Raw genomic sequence first — 12,900 nt, 5'->3', positions numbered from 1 at the left:
CTCCTTCTACACTGTCCTCATCAAACACTCCCAGGACAGGTACAGCACGGTGTTAGATACAGAGGAAAGCTCCCTCTACACTGTCCCCATCAAACACTCCCAGGACAGGTACAGGCATAGTGTAGGTTAGATGGCTTTTGTTTCGGTGCAACATCGTGGGCCGAAGGGCCTGTACTGCGCTGTTTCGTTCTATAATGAGCACGGGGTTAGATACAGAGTAGAGATCCCTCTACACTGTCTCCATCAAACACTCCCCGGACAGGTACAGCACAGGGTTAGATACAGAGTAAAGCTCCCTCTCCATTGCCCCCATCAAACACTCCCAGGACAGGTACAGCACGGGGTTAAATACAGAGTAAAACTCCCTCTCCACTGTCTCCATCAAACACTCCCAGGACAGGTACAGCACAGGGTTAGATACAGAGTAAAGCTCCGTCTCCACTGCCCCCATCAAACACTCCCAGGACAGGTCCAGCACGGGGTTTAGATACAGAGTAAAGCTCCCTCTACACTGTCCTCATCAAACACTCCCAGGACTGGTACAGCACGGTGTTAGATACAGAGGGAAGCTCCCTCTACACCGTCCCCATCAAACACTCCCAGGACAGGTACAGCACGGGGTTAGATACAGAGAAAAGCTCCCTCTACACTGCCCCATCAAACACTCCCAGGACAGGTCCAGCATGGTGTTAGATACAGAGGAAAGCTCCCTCGACACCGTTCCCATCAAACATTTCCAGGACAGGTACAGCTCGGGGTTAGATACAGAGGAAATCTCCCTCTACACTGTCCCCATCAAACACTCACAGGGCAGGTACAGCACGGGGTTAGATACAGAGTAAAGCACCCTCTACATTGTCCCCATCAAACACTCCCAGGACAGGTACAGCACGGAGCTAGATCCAGAGTAAAGCTCCCTCTCCACTGTCTCCATCAAACACTCCCAGGACAGGTACAGCACGGAGCTAGATACAGAGTAAAGCTCCCTCTACACTGTCTCCATCAAACACTCCCAGGACAGGTACAGCACGGGGTTAGATACAGAGAAAAGCTCCCTCTCCACTGCCCACATTATACACTCCCAGGACAGATACAACACGGGGTTAAATACAGAGTAAAACTCCCTCTCCACTGTCTCCATCAAACACTCCCAGGACAGGTACAGCACGGGGTTAGATACAGAGTAAAGCTCCCTCTACACTGTCCCCATCAAACACTCCCAGGACAGATACAGCACGGGGTTAAATACAGAGTTAAACTCCCTCTCCACTGTCTCCATCAAACACTCCCAGGACAGGTACAGCACGGTGTTCGATACAGAGTAAAGCTCCCTCTACACTGTCCCCATCAAAAACTCCCAGGACAGGTACAGCACACCGTTAGATACAGAGTAAAGCTCCCTCTACACTGTCTCCATCAAACACTCCCAGGACAGATTCAGCACGGGGTTAGATACAGAGTAAAACTCCCTCTCCACTGTCTCCATCAAACACTCCCAGTACAGGTGCAGCACGGGGTGAGATACAGAGTAAAGCTCCCTCTCCACTGCCCCCATTTAAACACTCCCAGGACAGGTACAGCACGGGGTTAGATACAGAGTTAAACTCCCTCTCCACTGTCTCCATCAAACACTCCCAGACAGGTGCAGCACGGGGTGAGATACAGAGTAAAGCTCCCTCTCCACTGTCCCCATCAAACACTCCCAGGACAGGTACAGCACGGGGTTAGATACAGAGTAAAGCTCCCTCTCCACTGCCCCCATTTAAACACTCCCAGTACAGGTGCAGCACGGGGTGAGATACAGAGTAAAGCTCCCTCTCCACTGCCCCCATTTAAACACTCCCAGGACAGGTACAGCACGGGGTTAGATACAGAGTAAAGCTCCCTCTACACTGCCCCATCAAACACTCCCAGGACAGGTACAGCACGGGGTTAGATACAGAGTAAAGCTCCCTCTCCACCGTCCCCATCAAACGCTCCCAGGACAGGTACAGCACGGGGTTAGATACAGAGTAAAGCTCCCTCTCCACCGTCCCCATCAAACACTCCCAGGACAGGTCCAACACGGGGTTAAATACATAGTAAAGCTCCCTCTCCACTGTCTACATCAAACACTCCCAGGACAGGTACAACACGGGGTTAAATACAGAGTAAAACTCCCTCTCCACTGTCTCCATCAAACACTCCCAGGACAGGTACAGCATGGGGTTAGATACAGAGTAAAGTTCCCTCTACACTGTCCCCATCAACACTCCCAGGACAGGTCTAGCACGGGGTTAGATACAGAGTAAAGCTCCTTCTACACTGTCCTCATCAAACACTCCCAGGACAGGTACAGCACGGTGTTAGATACAGAGGAAAGCTCCCTCTACACTGTCCCCATCAAACACTCCCAGGACAGGTACAGGCATAGTGTAGGTTAGATGGCTTTTGTTTCGGTGCAACATCGTGGGCCGAAGGGCCTGTACTGCGCTGTTTCGTTCTATAATGAGCACGGGGTTAGATACAGAGTAGAGATCCCTCTACACTGTCTCCATCAAACACTCCCCGGACAGGTACAGCACAGGGTTAGATACAGAGTAAAGCTCCCTCTCCATTGCCCCCATCAAACACTCCCAGGACAGGTACAGCACGGGGTTAAATACAGAGTAAAACTCCCTCTCCACTGTCTCCATCAAACACTCCCAGGACAGGTACAGCACAGGGTTAGATACAGAGTAAAGCTCCGTCTCCACTGCCCCCATCAAACACTCCCAGGACAGGTCCAGCACGGGGTTTAGATACAGAGTAAAGCTCCCTCTACACTGTCCTCATCAAACACTCCCAGGACTGGTACAGCACGGTGTTAGATACAGAGGGAAGCTCCCTCTACACCGTCCCCATCAAACACTCCCAGGACAGGTACAGCACGGGGTTAGATACAGAGAAAAGCTCCCTCTACACTGCCCCATCAAACACTCCCAGGACAGGTCCAGCATGGTGTTAGATACAGAGGAAACTCCCTCTACACCGTTCCCATCAAACATTTCCAGGACAGGTACAGCTCGGGGTTAGATACAGAGTAAAGCTCACTCTCCACAGTCTCCATCAAACACTCCCAGGACAGGTACAGCGCGGGGTTAGATACAGAGGAAATCTCCCTCTACACTGTCCCCATCAAACACTCACAGGGCAGGTACAGCACGGGGTTAGATACAGAGTAAAGCACCCTCTACATTGTCCCCATCAAACACTCCCAGGACAGGTACAGCACGGAGCTAGATCCAGAGTAAAGCTCCCTCTCCACTGTCTCCATCAAACACTCCCAGGACAGGTACAGCACGGAGCTAGATACAGAGTAAAGCTCCCTCTACACTGTCTCCATCAAACACTCCCAGGACAGGTACAGCACGGGGTTAGATACAGAGAAAAGCTCCCTCTCCACTGCCCACATTATACACTCCCAGGACAGATACAACACGGGGTTAAATACAGAGTAAAACTCCCTCTCCACTGTCTCCATCAAACACTCCCAGGACAGGTACAGCACGGGGTTAGATACAGAGTAAAGCTCCCTCTACACTGTCCCCATCAAACACTCCCAGGACAGATACAGCACGGGGTTAAATACAGAGTTAAACTCCCTCTCCACTGTCTCCATCAAACACTCCCAGGACAGGTACAGCACGGTGTTCGATACAGAGTAAAGCTCCCTCTACACTGTCCCCATCAAAAACTCCCAGGACAGGTACAGCACACCGTTAGATACAGAGTAAAGCTCCCTCTACACTGTCTCCATCAAACACTCCCAGGACAGATTCGGCACGGGGTTAGATACAGAGTAAAACTCCCTCTCCACTGTCTCCATCAAACACTCCCAGTACAGGTGCAGCACGGGGTGAGATACAGAGTAAAGCTCCCTCTCCACTGCCCCCATTTAAACACTCCCAGGACAGGTACAGCACGGGGTTAGATACAGAGTTAAACTCCCTCTCCACTGTCTCCATCAAACACTCCCAGTACAGGTGCAGCACGGGGTGAGATACAGAGTAAAGCTCCCTCTCCACTGTCCCCATCAAACACTCCCAGGACAGGTACAGCACGGGGTTAGATACAGAGTAAAGCTCCCTCTCCACTGCCCCCATTTAAACACTCCCAGTACAGGTGCAGCACGGGGTGAGATACAGAGTAAAGCTCCCTCTCCACTGCCCCCATTTAAACACTCCCAGGACAGGTACAGCACGGGGTTAGATACAGAGTAAAACTCCCTCTACAGTGTCCCCATCAAACACTCCCAGGACAGGTACAGCACAGGGTTAGATACACTGTAGAGATCCCTCTACACTGTCCCCATCAAACTCTCCCAGGACAGGTACAGCACAGGTTAGGCTAATCCCACTGGCACACTCTCTCCCCCAGTCCTGTATCAATCCCAAGAAAATAGCAATGCACCCAAACACATAAACGTGAATAAACACGTACAACCTTATGAACATTGTTGCATATACATATAAACACTAGGCATACGCACATAAAATGTGTATAAACACTGGTTATGCAAGCACAGAATGGAAATTGCATGTGCACACAAACACACAAAACACAAACAAGCAGATATAAACACCAAAGCACATGCGCAAAGAGATTTATAAACGGCATTCACGCACGCATACCCACAGAAACTGCTTTATGCAACTGCAGTGCACGTGGAGCAGTTACTGAGTGTTTGGAATATCATACCCTGTGTATACAAATTCTTTTGAAAAGATCACCCTGATTGTTCCAGCCTGGTTGACGTACTGCGTGTTGATACACACCGCAACACTCCCACCCCAGGAAACTGTCACTCCAAGCAGCAGATTGGCAGGTACCATTTTCTCACTGCCGCGATCAGATGCCTCCATTGGTCTCCTCCCTGTCCATCTCTGTGACCTCCTCCAGTCCCAGGGCCCTTCCCGAGCTCCTGTCTTCCTCCAACTCTGGCCACCACTGCTGGCCATCCCATTTTCATGTGTGCACTCCAAATTCTGGAATTGCCTCCCAAACCTTCCCTATTTCTCTCTCTTTCTTCTTTAGGACGTTCCTTAAAACCTAGATCAGGATTTTGGGCACCTTCTGCCCCGCCATATCCTGAGATAACTCAGTCGGCTGCTACATATGTCCAAGTTGCTGTTATTACTTTATTGGGAAAAGCCTCCCTGAACTGCCACGTTACAGGGCATGCCTGAAATGGCTCTGACACCTTTATCTCACCGTTCAACCCAGAGCTGCCATGGAATAGAGACTGTCCCTGTCTCGCCTCCATTTAAGTGCCAAATAGAACCAGAATATCTCACCATCAATTATATTACAGATATGGCTGGATGGAATCGATTTTGTTTCTTAACAACTAGCTTCCCCTAATGCACTTCTACATCTTTCAGCCAAGGCCTAGCCAGTCCACGCTTTGGTCATTTGCTTCATTAATACCCAGACAGTTGGATCTCTCTGCCAAATGAGACAATTAGGATGGGTGCATATAAGGGGAGATTCGTCTAGGCAGCGGGCGGTTGAAGGGACTGTCTGCCCCTGTACCGTGGCTATGTTTGCAGCCGCTGGCCCTGGAGAGGGAGCACCTCCACCAGTATGCCCTCAGGCCTTCCTTGACCAGTGGCCGCCGTGGGGGCTGAGGTGCATCATCACCCCAGGAGTGACACTTTGGGTTGATTTTGTAAGTTTCCTTGGGCGTGTTGATATATCTTTTGTTACAGTGCCCCACCACGGGCTGTCACCCCCCACCCCCCAACATTTCGATTAATTTATTAATTTGTGTTTTATTTAAAAAGTGTAAGGGGAAGGTAGATAGGCACATGAGGGATGAGAAGGGAATAGAGTACACTCGGAGGATGAGATGCTGAGGGGCTGGGAGAGACTCCTGAGGAGCTTGAACAGCAGTGTTGGGAGTTGGGACCAACAGCGGAATTCTCACATCGGGAACGGCAGGCCCATTTCCCAGGGATACTGATAATGCAGATCCCTAGGGTGCACAGGATTGACAACTGCACGGAAATGTATTCCAGGAGGTTCCATCACGTGACTCCCCCCCCCCCCCCCCAACCCCCCCCCCCCCCAACCCCCCCCCCCCCCCCCCCCCAACCCCCCCAACCCCACTCCAGCCATTATTCGGCCAACAACTCCGTCCGTGTGACGTCATAGATTATCATAGAATTTACAGTGCAGAAGGAGGCCATTCGGCCCATCGAGTCTGCACCGTCTCTTGGAAAGAGCACCCTACCCAAGGTCAACATCGCCACCCTATCCCCACAACCCAGCAACCCCACCCAACACTAAGGGCAATTTTGGACACTAAGGGCAATTTATCACGGCCAATCCACCTAACCTGCACATCTTTGGACTGTGGGAGGAAACCGGAGCACCCGGAGGAAACCCACGCACACACGGGGAGGATGTGCAGACTCCGCACAGACAGTGACCCAAGCCGGAATCGAACCTGGGACCCTGGAGCTGTGAAGCAATTGTGCTAAGCACCATGCTACCGTGCTGCCCAAATTGTGCTATCCACAATGCTACGTACGGCCTTCCTACACCAATTGGAAAGCAAAAAGACTATTTATCCAATTGGATGCTCGACGTTGGCCAAACAGCCCCCACCCACCCCCATTTCTTTTAAAGCTGGTACAGGGAATTGTTCAAATAAATCCTTTTAAAAATATGACAGACGGATGTTTCTGAACTATTTTAACCTCCGAGTCGGATCCCACCAGGATTTGGCTCAATTACAAAAAGGATTTCTACTATTCCAGGGAGGACATCCCACTTATTTCCCCCCCGATTTCTCCAGGGAAAGCCACATAGCGGTGGCCTCAGTCAGCAGTGCAGCCTCGGGTGGGATTATGGAACCTGGGTCACACAAGGACAATCCGGAAAGAGATATCATCAGACATGTGCACAACCTCCAATCTGTGGATAAGATCAGTGTAAAGATTAGATCTTGCTTTCCTGAGATACAAGGCGGGCCACTGTCAGAAAATTCTAGAGCAAATGTATGTGTGTGTGTGTGTGTGTGGGGGGGGGGGGGGGGGGCAAAAAACTGAACTGGGGGGAGGGGAGTGTCTCTGCTCCTCTTGCAACACCCATGGACCGCTGCTACACAGGACTTGGGGATCTGGGACCCAGGATAACAGAGTTGCGGGGTTGGCTGTGATGCTTCCTACAGTTGAATAGCCGTGGAGGCAATCTGTCGCCTCGGCTGGAGTGGTCTCTGCCTCGAGGTAGGGAGGGATGAGGGGGGGGAAGAAGGTGGACACAGCAACCCTGTGGCACCTTCCCACAAGCATCTGCCACCTTCGAGTCTCCCTTGAATCATTCCAGAGCCTCCCTTGCTCCAAGCACTACCGCCAACTTGAAACTCAAGAGCAATCTTACTGAAAATCTCCCACTCAAACAAAAAAAATAACGCCGCCCCGAAAATGCTGGAAATACTCACCAGGTCAGGCAGCATCTGTGGAGAGAGGAACAGAATGAACCTTTTCAGCTCTATGATCTCGGGGCGGCACTGTGGTTGGCACTGTTGCCTCATATCGCCAGGGTCCCGGGTTCGATCCAGCTTTGGGTCACTGTCCTTGCGGAGTCTGCACGTTCTCCCCGTGTCTGTGTGGGTTTCCTCCGGGTGCTCCGGTTTCCTCCCACACTCCAAAGATTTTTTTTTTCCCAATTAAGGGGCAATTTAGCATGGCCAACCCACCTACCCTGCACATCATTTAGGGGTGAGATCCACGCAGACACGGGAAGAATGTGCAAACTCCACACGGACAGCGACACGGGGTTGGGATCGAACCCAGGACCTCAGCGCCGTGACGCAGCAGTGCTAACCACTGCATCACCGTTCTGCCCTTATGGGAATTGGGGGGGGGGGGGTTATGGGATTGTGGGGGTTATGGGGATTGGGGAGGTTATGGGGATTGGGTGTTATGGGGATTGGGGGGTTATGGAGATTGGGGGGTTCATGGGGATTGGGGGCTTATGGGGATTGGGGGGCTATGGGGTGATTATGGGGGTTATGGGGATTGGGGGGGTTATGGAGATTGGGGGGTCATGGGGGTTGGAGGTTATGGGGATTGGGGGGTTATGGGGTGATTATGGGGGTTATGGGGATTGGGGGGGTGATGGGGATGGGAGGTTATGGGGATTGGGGAGGTTATGGTGATTGGTGTTATGGGGATTGGGGTGTTTATGGGGATGGGGGTTTATGGGGATGGGGGGGTTATGAGGATTGGGGGGGTTATGGGGATTGGGGGGGTTATGGGGATGGGGGGGTATGGGGATTGGGGGGTCATGGGGATTGGGGGAGTCATGGGGATTGGGGGGATTATGAGGATTGGGGGGTTATGGGGATGGGGGGTTATGGGGATTGGGGGGTGTTATGGGGATGGGGGGTTATGGGGATTGGGGGGTGTTATGGGGATGGGGGTTTATGGGGATTGGGGGGTTATGGGGATGGGGGGGGTAATGAGGATGGGGGAGTTATGGGGATTGGGGGTTATGGAGATTGAGGTTATGGGGATTGGGGTTATGGGGATTGGGGTTATGGGGATTGGGGGGTTATGGGGATTGGGGGGTTATGGGGATTGGGGGGGTTATGGGGATTGGGGGGGTTGTGACTATTGGGGGGGTTATGGGGATGGGGTGTTATGGGGGTTGGGGGGTTATGGGGATTGGGGTGGGTATGGAGATTGGGGGGTTATGGGGATGGGGGGTTATGAGGATTGGGGGGCTTATGGGGATTGGTGGGTTATGGGGATTGGGGGAGTCATGGGGATTAGGGGGTTATGGGGATTGGGGGGTTATGGGGATTGGGGTGTTATGGGGATTGGGGGGCTTATGGAGATTGGTGGGTTATGGGGATTGGGGGAGTCATGGGGATTAGGGGGTTATGGGGATTGGGGGGTTATGGGGATTGGGGTGTTATGGGGATTGGGGGGCTTATGGAGATTGGTGGGTTATGGGGATTGGGGGGGTTATGGGGGTTTATGGGGATTGGGGGGTTATGGGGATGGGGGTTATGGGGATTGGGGTTATGGGGATTGGGGGGTTATGAAGATTGGGGGGTTATGGGGGTGGGGGTTTTGGGGGACTGGGGGGGTTATGGGGATGAGGGTTTATGGGGATTGGGGGGGTTATGGGGATGGGGGGTTATGGGGATTGGGGGTTATGGGGATTGGGGGGTTATGGGGATTGGGGGTTATGGGGATTGGGGGTTATGGGGATTGGGCGGGTTATGGGGATTGGGCGGGTTATGGGGATGGGGTTTATGGGGATGGGGGATTGGGGGGGTTATGGGGATGGGGGGGTTATGGGGATTGGGGGTTATGGGGATTGAGGGGGTTATGGGGATGGGGGGTTATGGGGATTGGGGAGGTTATGGGGATTGGGGGGCTATGGGGATTGGCGAAGTTATGTGGATGGGGAGGTTATGCGGATGGGGATTATCGGGATTGGGGACGTTTTGGGGATGGGGGGTTATGGGGATTGGGGGGGTTATGGGGATTGGGGGCTAGATAGGGTGCTCTGTTAAAGGGTTGATGCAGATTCGATGGGCCGAATGGCCGCCTTCTGCACTGTAGGGATTCTATGATTCTATGGACTCCCCAGATTGTGCAAGGTCTGCTCACTATTTGCAACATTTTATATTGCACTTTCCAAATGTGATTTAAACAGGGGGACAAGGCAGACAGACCTTCATAAGGATTACCCGGCGTCCAGAGGAAGAATAACGCGCGTTCAAGAAGCAACAAGGACTGGAGACATCACTCACCCTGGCCTCTGTTTCCTGGCTTGTCCCCCAGGGTGTCAAATCGGTGGACCTCCTTGGCGTAATAGTCCTCCTGGGTGGTAGGGGCGAGCGGCTGCTCGGTCTCCAGCAGCTCCCTGGTGCTGTTGTAGAGCACCATGACCTCGTTGGTGACTGTGACCTGCTGGGCTTCGGGGGGGCTGGACAGCTTGAGCTTGCTGAGGATCTGGCCCCTGATGGCTTCGATGCGCTTCTTCCGGATCTGCTCCATGTCGATGGTCTTACAAGTGGAGAGGGACAGGGTGACGGGCAGGATGTCCCACAGGAGGAGGAGCAGGTTGAGGCAAGCAAGCGGCTGCATGCTCCCAACCCCTCTCTGGCCCAGTCCACACCGCAGAAACTGATCAAATTCGTTCAACAAAAATAGGAGTCTTGCTGTTTCCACGACGATTGATCAGTTACAGTCAAAACGAGAGTTGGTGGGTGAGCGTTGGGTTAAAAATAAAAACTTGACAGCAAGGAAATCAGCAGTGAATTATTTGTTAAACTCGGAATGGACAGGCTTCAGACCCGTGTTCAAATCGAAACAATTACAATCGAAACCTCTTCTTCTTCAGGCAGCGCCAGCAAGTCAGGGAGATGCACCGTCGCAGCCCGTGTGTGTTGTTTGCATCTGGACTTGACACACAACAAAGTTTTGTTGAACTTTTTTCTTCCCTCCTCTCTCTCTCTCTCTCGTCAACCTCCTTGACAAGTTGCTACAATGTTAGAGACGGGGTTTTTTTTTAGTGAATGCTCCACAGAGAGAGATGGAGGGGGGCGGGGAGGAGGTCACACAGTGGTGCCGGAGACTTAGCTGTTGTGGGCGAGGAGTTGAGAATTTATAAAGCCCAACACACACACACACACTCCTCCCAGGAAATGGGTGTGGTGGAACAGCTGTGGGTAACATACTGAGTATTCCAGAATGTCTGTAAATCATTTCCTTCATGTTACACAGGCATCAAATGATGGGGTTTTTTGTGTGTGACTCGCTCTAGCAATCAATGCAATCTCCCTGAGCCCTTTATTTTACAAAGGCTGACTGACCCGCTGTTTCTGTGGAAGGTCACCCTTCGAGCAAGTTAACCCCCCTCCCCTCTCTCTCTCTCTCTCTCTCCACAGATGCTTGTATCACTGATCTGTTTAGTTTATTGTTATTTATTTATTTTGAAATGGCTCCTGCAAGTTCAGTGTCGAGTTGTTGTACAGGCTGGGCTCCACAGCAGAGGGAGAGGGGCAGGAAGCGTTTCTTGGCTCAGCCCAGTATAGTCTCTCTCTCTTTCTACACAAATGACTGCATTTCCGAAGCTCTTTTTTTTAAAGACACTTCAATCGCCTGCCCATTGCGACCAATTTTTTTTTAGCTGTTGGCCCAAGTCCAGCATTTCCGATCCAGCTATTCACATGAAAGGGCACCACAGGTGTAGTCACTGTTGCATTGGCAGGGAATGCCGCAGGGAATCTTCACACAGCAAGATCCCAAAAATAGCAGATTGGGGGGGCGGGAGATTCTTTACTTTTCCCAACAGGTGGCCACATTTTAACATTCACCCGAGGGGGATCGCAGGATCCATTCATTGCCCAATTTGTCATTAAGCCCCACTCCGGACACACACGTTCATTCTGACCTCCCCCCTCCCACAAACAGTGCAGGACGGACCCAGCCCAGCTCGCTCAAAGCTTCTGTCTCTCCGGACAGATAGGAAGCCAAGGATTCCTCCTGCCTGCTCGGGGGCAGCTTCACCATCCCCATGACAGTGCCCCGCCCCCTCCCTCAGGGTGATAATTCTCCGTTGTGGACATTGTGGAGGGAGCTTTACTCTGTATCTAACCCTGTGCTGTACCTGTCCTGGGAGTGTTTGATGGGGACAGTGCAGAGGGAGCTTTACTCTGTATCTAACCCCGTGCTGTACCTGTCCTGGGAGTGTTTGATGGGGACAGTGCAGAGGGAGCTTTACTCTGTATCTAACCCCGTGCTGTACCTGTCCTGGGAGTGTTTGATGGGGACAGTGTAGAGGGAGCTTTACTCTGTATCTAACCCTGTGCTGTACCTATCCTGGGAGTGTTTGATGGGAATGGTGTAGAGGGAGCTTTACTCTACATCTAACCCCGTGCTGGACCTGTCCTGGGAGTGTTTGATGGGGACAGTATAGAGGGAGCTTTACCCTGTATCTAACTCCTTGCTGTACCTGTCTTGGGAGTGTTTGATGCAGACAGTGTAGAGGGCGCTTCACTCTGTATCTAACCCCGTGCTGTACCTGTCCTGGGAGTGTTTGATGGGGACAGTACAGAGGGAGCTTTACCCTGTATCTAACCCCGTGCTGTACCTGTCTTGGGAGTGTTTGACAGGGACAGTGTAGAGGGAGCTTTACTCAGTATCGAACCCTGTGCTGTACCTGTCCTGGGAGTGTTTGATGGGGACAGTGTAGAGGGAGCTTTACTCTGTATCTAACCCTGTGCTGTACCTGTCCTGGGAGTGTTTGTTGGGGACAGTATCGAGGGAGGTTTACTCTGTATCTAACCCCGTGCTGTACCTGTCCTGGGAGCTGGCAATTGTGAATGACTCCGTCCTTATCCACACTGACTTCACAGAAAGGAAAGTGGGATAGTGTTTGTAATGCTCCACTTGCACACAAAGTGAAAATGACAGACGATACCAGATGGCTTGGCCAACATTCATCCCTCGAACAACACCGGGATAAACAGTCACTCCCAAACTAATACACTTTGTGGAATTTTTCAGAAGGGCCAACAACACACCCGTTCCAGAATGTTCATGAAACGTGTGTAGATACCAAGGTTTAGATGTTCCTGCTCCTTATTTCTCCCATTTCTTCCTGTTCCCTCCCCAATTTCCCAGATAATTGTTACAATGAAGAGATCTCACTCTACAGTGAGCTGATAATCCAACTCAAGAGTTTTACGAGTAATTGTAAAGAGACACAATTACAGATTAAGAAGCAAGGGGTGCCTCCCAGTTAATGTTACCTCATTGCAATGAAACTCCTGACTTCACTTCTCACATAATTAGGTGCTTTCCAACATCACACATTAGATTATTACAGACTATCTCTGCCACTTTCAACTTA

At 51.6% G+C, this 12,900-nt stretch overlaps 1 protein-coding gene and 1 long non-coding RNA gene across 2 annotated transcripts in view; one reads left to right on the top strand and one right to left on the bottom strand.

Moving 5' to 3' along the window:
• Positions 1-10,293, top strand: part of LOC140402425 (uncharacterized) — a 39,841-nt gene extending 29,548 nt beyond the window's left edge. Inside the window, exon 3 of the long non-coding RNA XR_011938136.1 lies at positions 9,697-10,293. This is a non-coding gene — a long non-coding RNA (uncharacterized lncRNA). The remainder of the gene's footprint in view (positions 1-9,696) is intronic.
• LOC140402424 (transforming growth factor beta-1 proprotein-like) overlaps positions 1-10,770 on the bottom strand; it is an 87,364-nt gene extending 76,594 nt beyond the window's left edge. The window contains exon 1 of the mRNA XM_072490195.1: positions 9,794-10,770. Coding sequence (XP_072346296.1) covers positions 9,794-10,130 — 337 coding nt within the window. The 5' untranslated portion in view covers positions 10,131-10,770. The remainder of the gene's footprint in view (positions 1-9,793) is intronic.
• Positions 10,771-12,900: the final 2,130 nt, after the last annotated feature.

This window comes from Scyliorhinus torazame, chromosome 25 (assembly GCF_047496885.1).
Source record: "Scyliorhinus torazame isolate Kashiwa2021f chromosome 25, sScyTor2.1, whole genome shotgun sequence".
NCBI classification, from domain to species: domain Eukaryota; kingdom Metazoa; phylum Chordata; class Chondrichthyes; order Carcharhiniformes; family Scyliorhinidae; genus Scyliorhinus; species Scyliorhinus torazame.
This window is presented reverse-complemented; position numbering and strand designations above follow the sequence as displayed.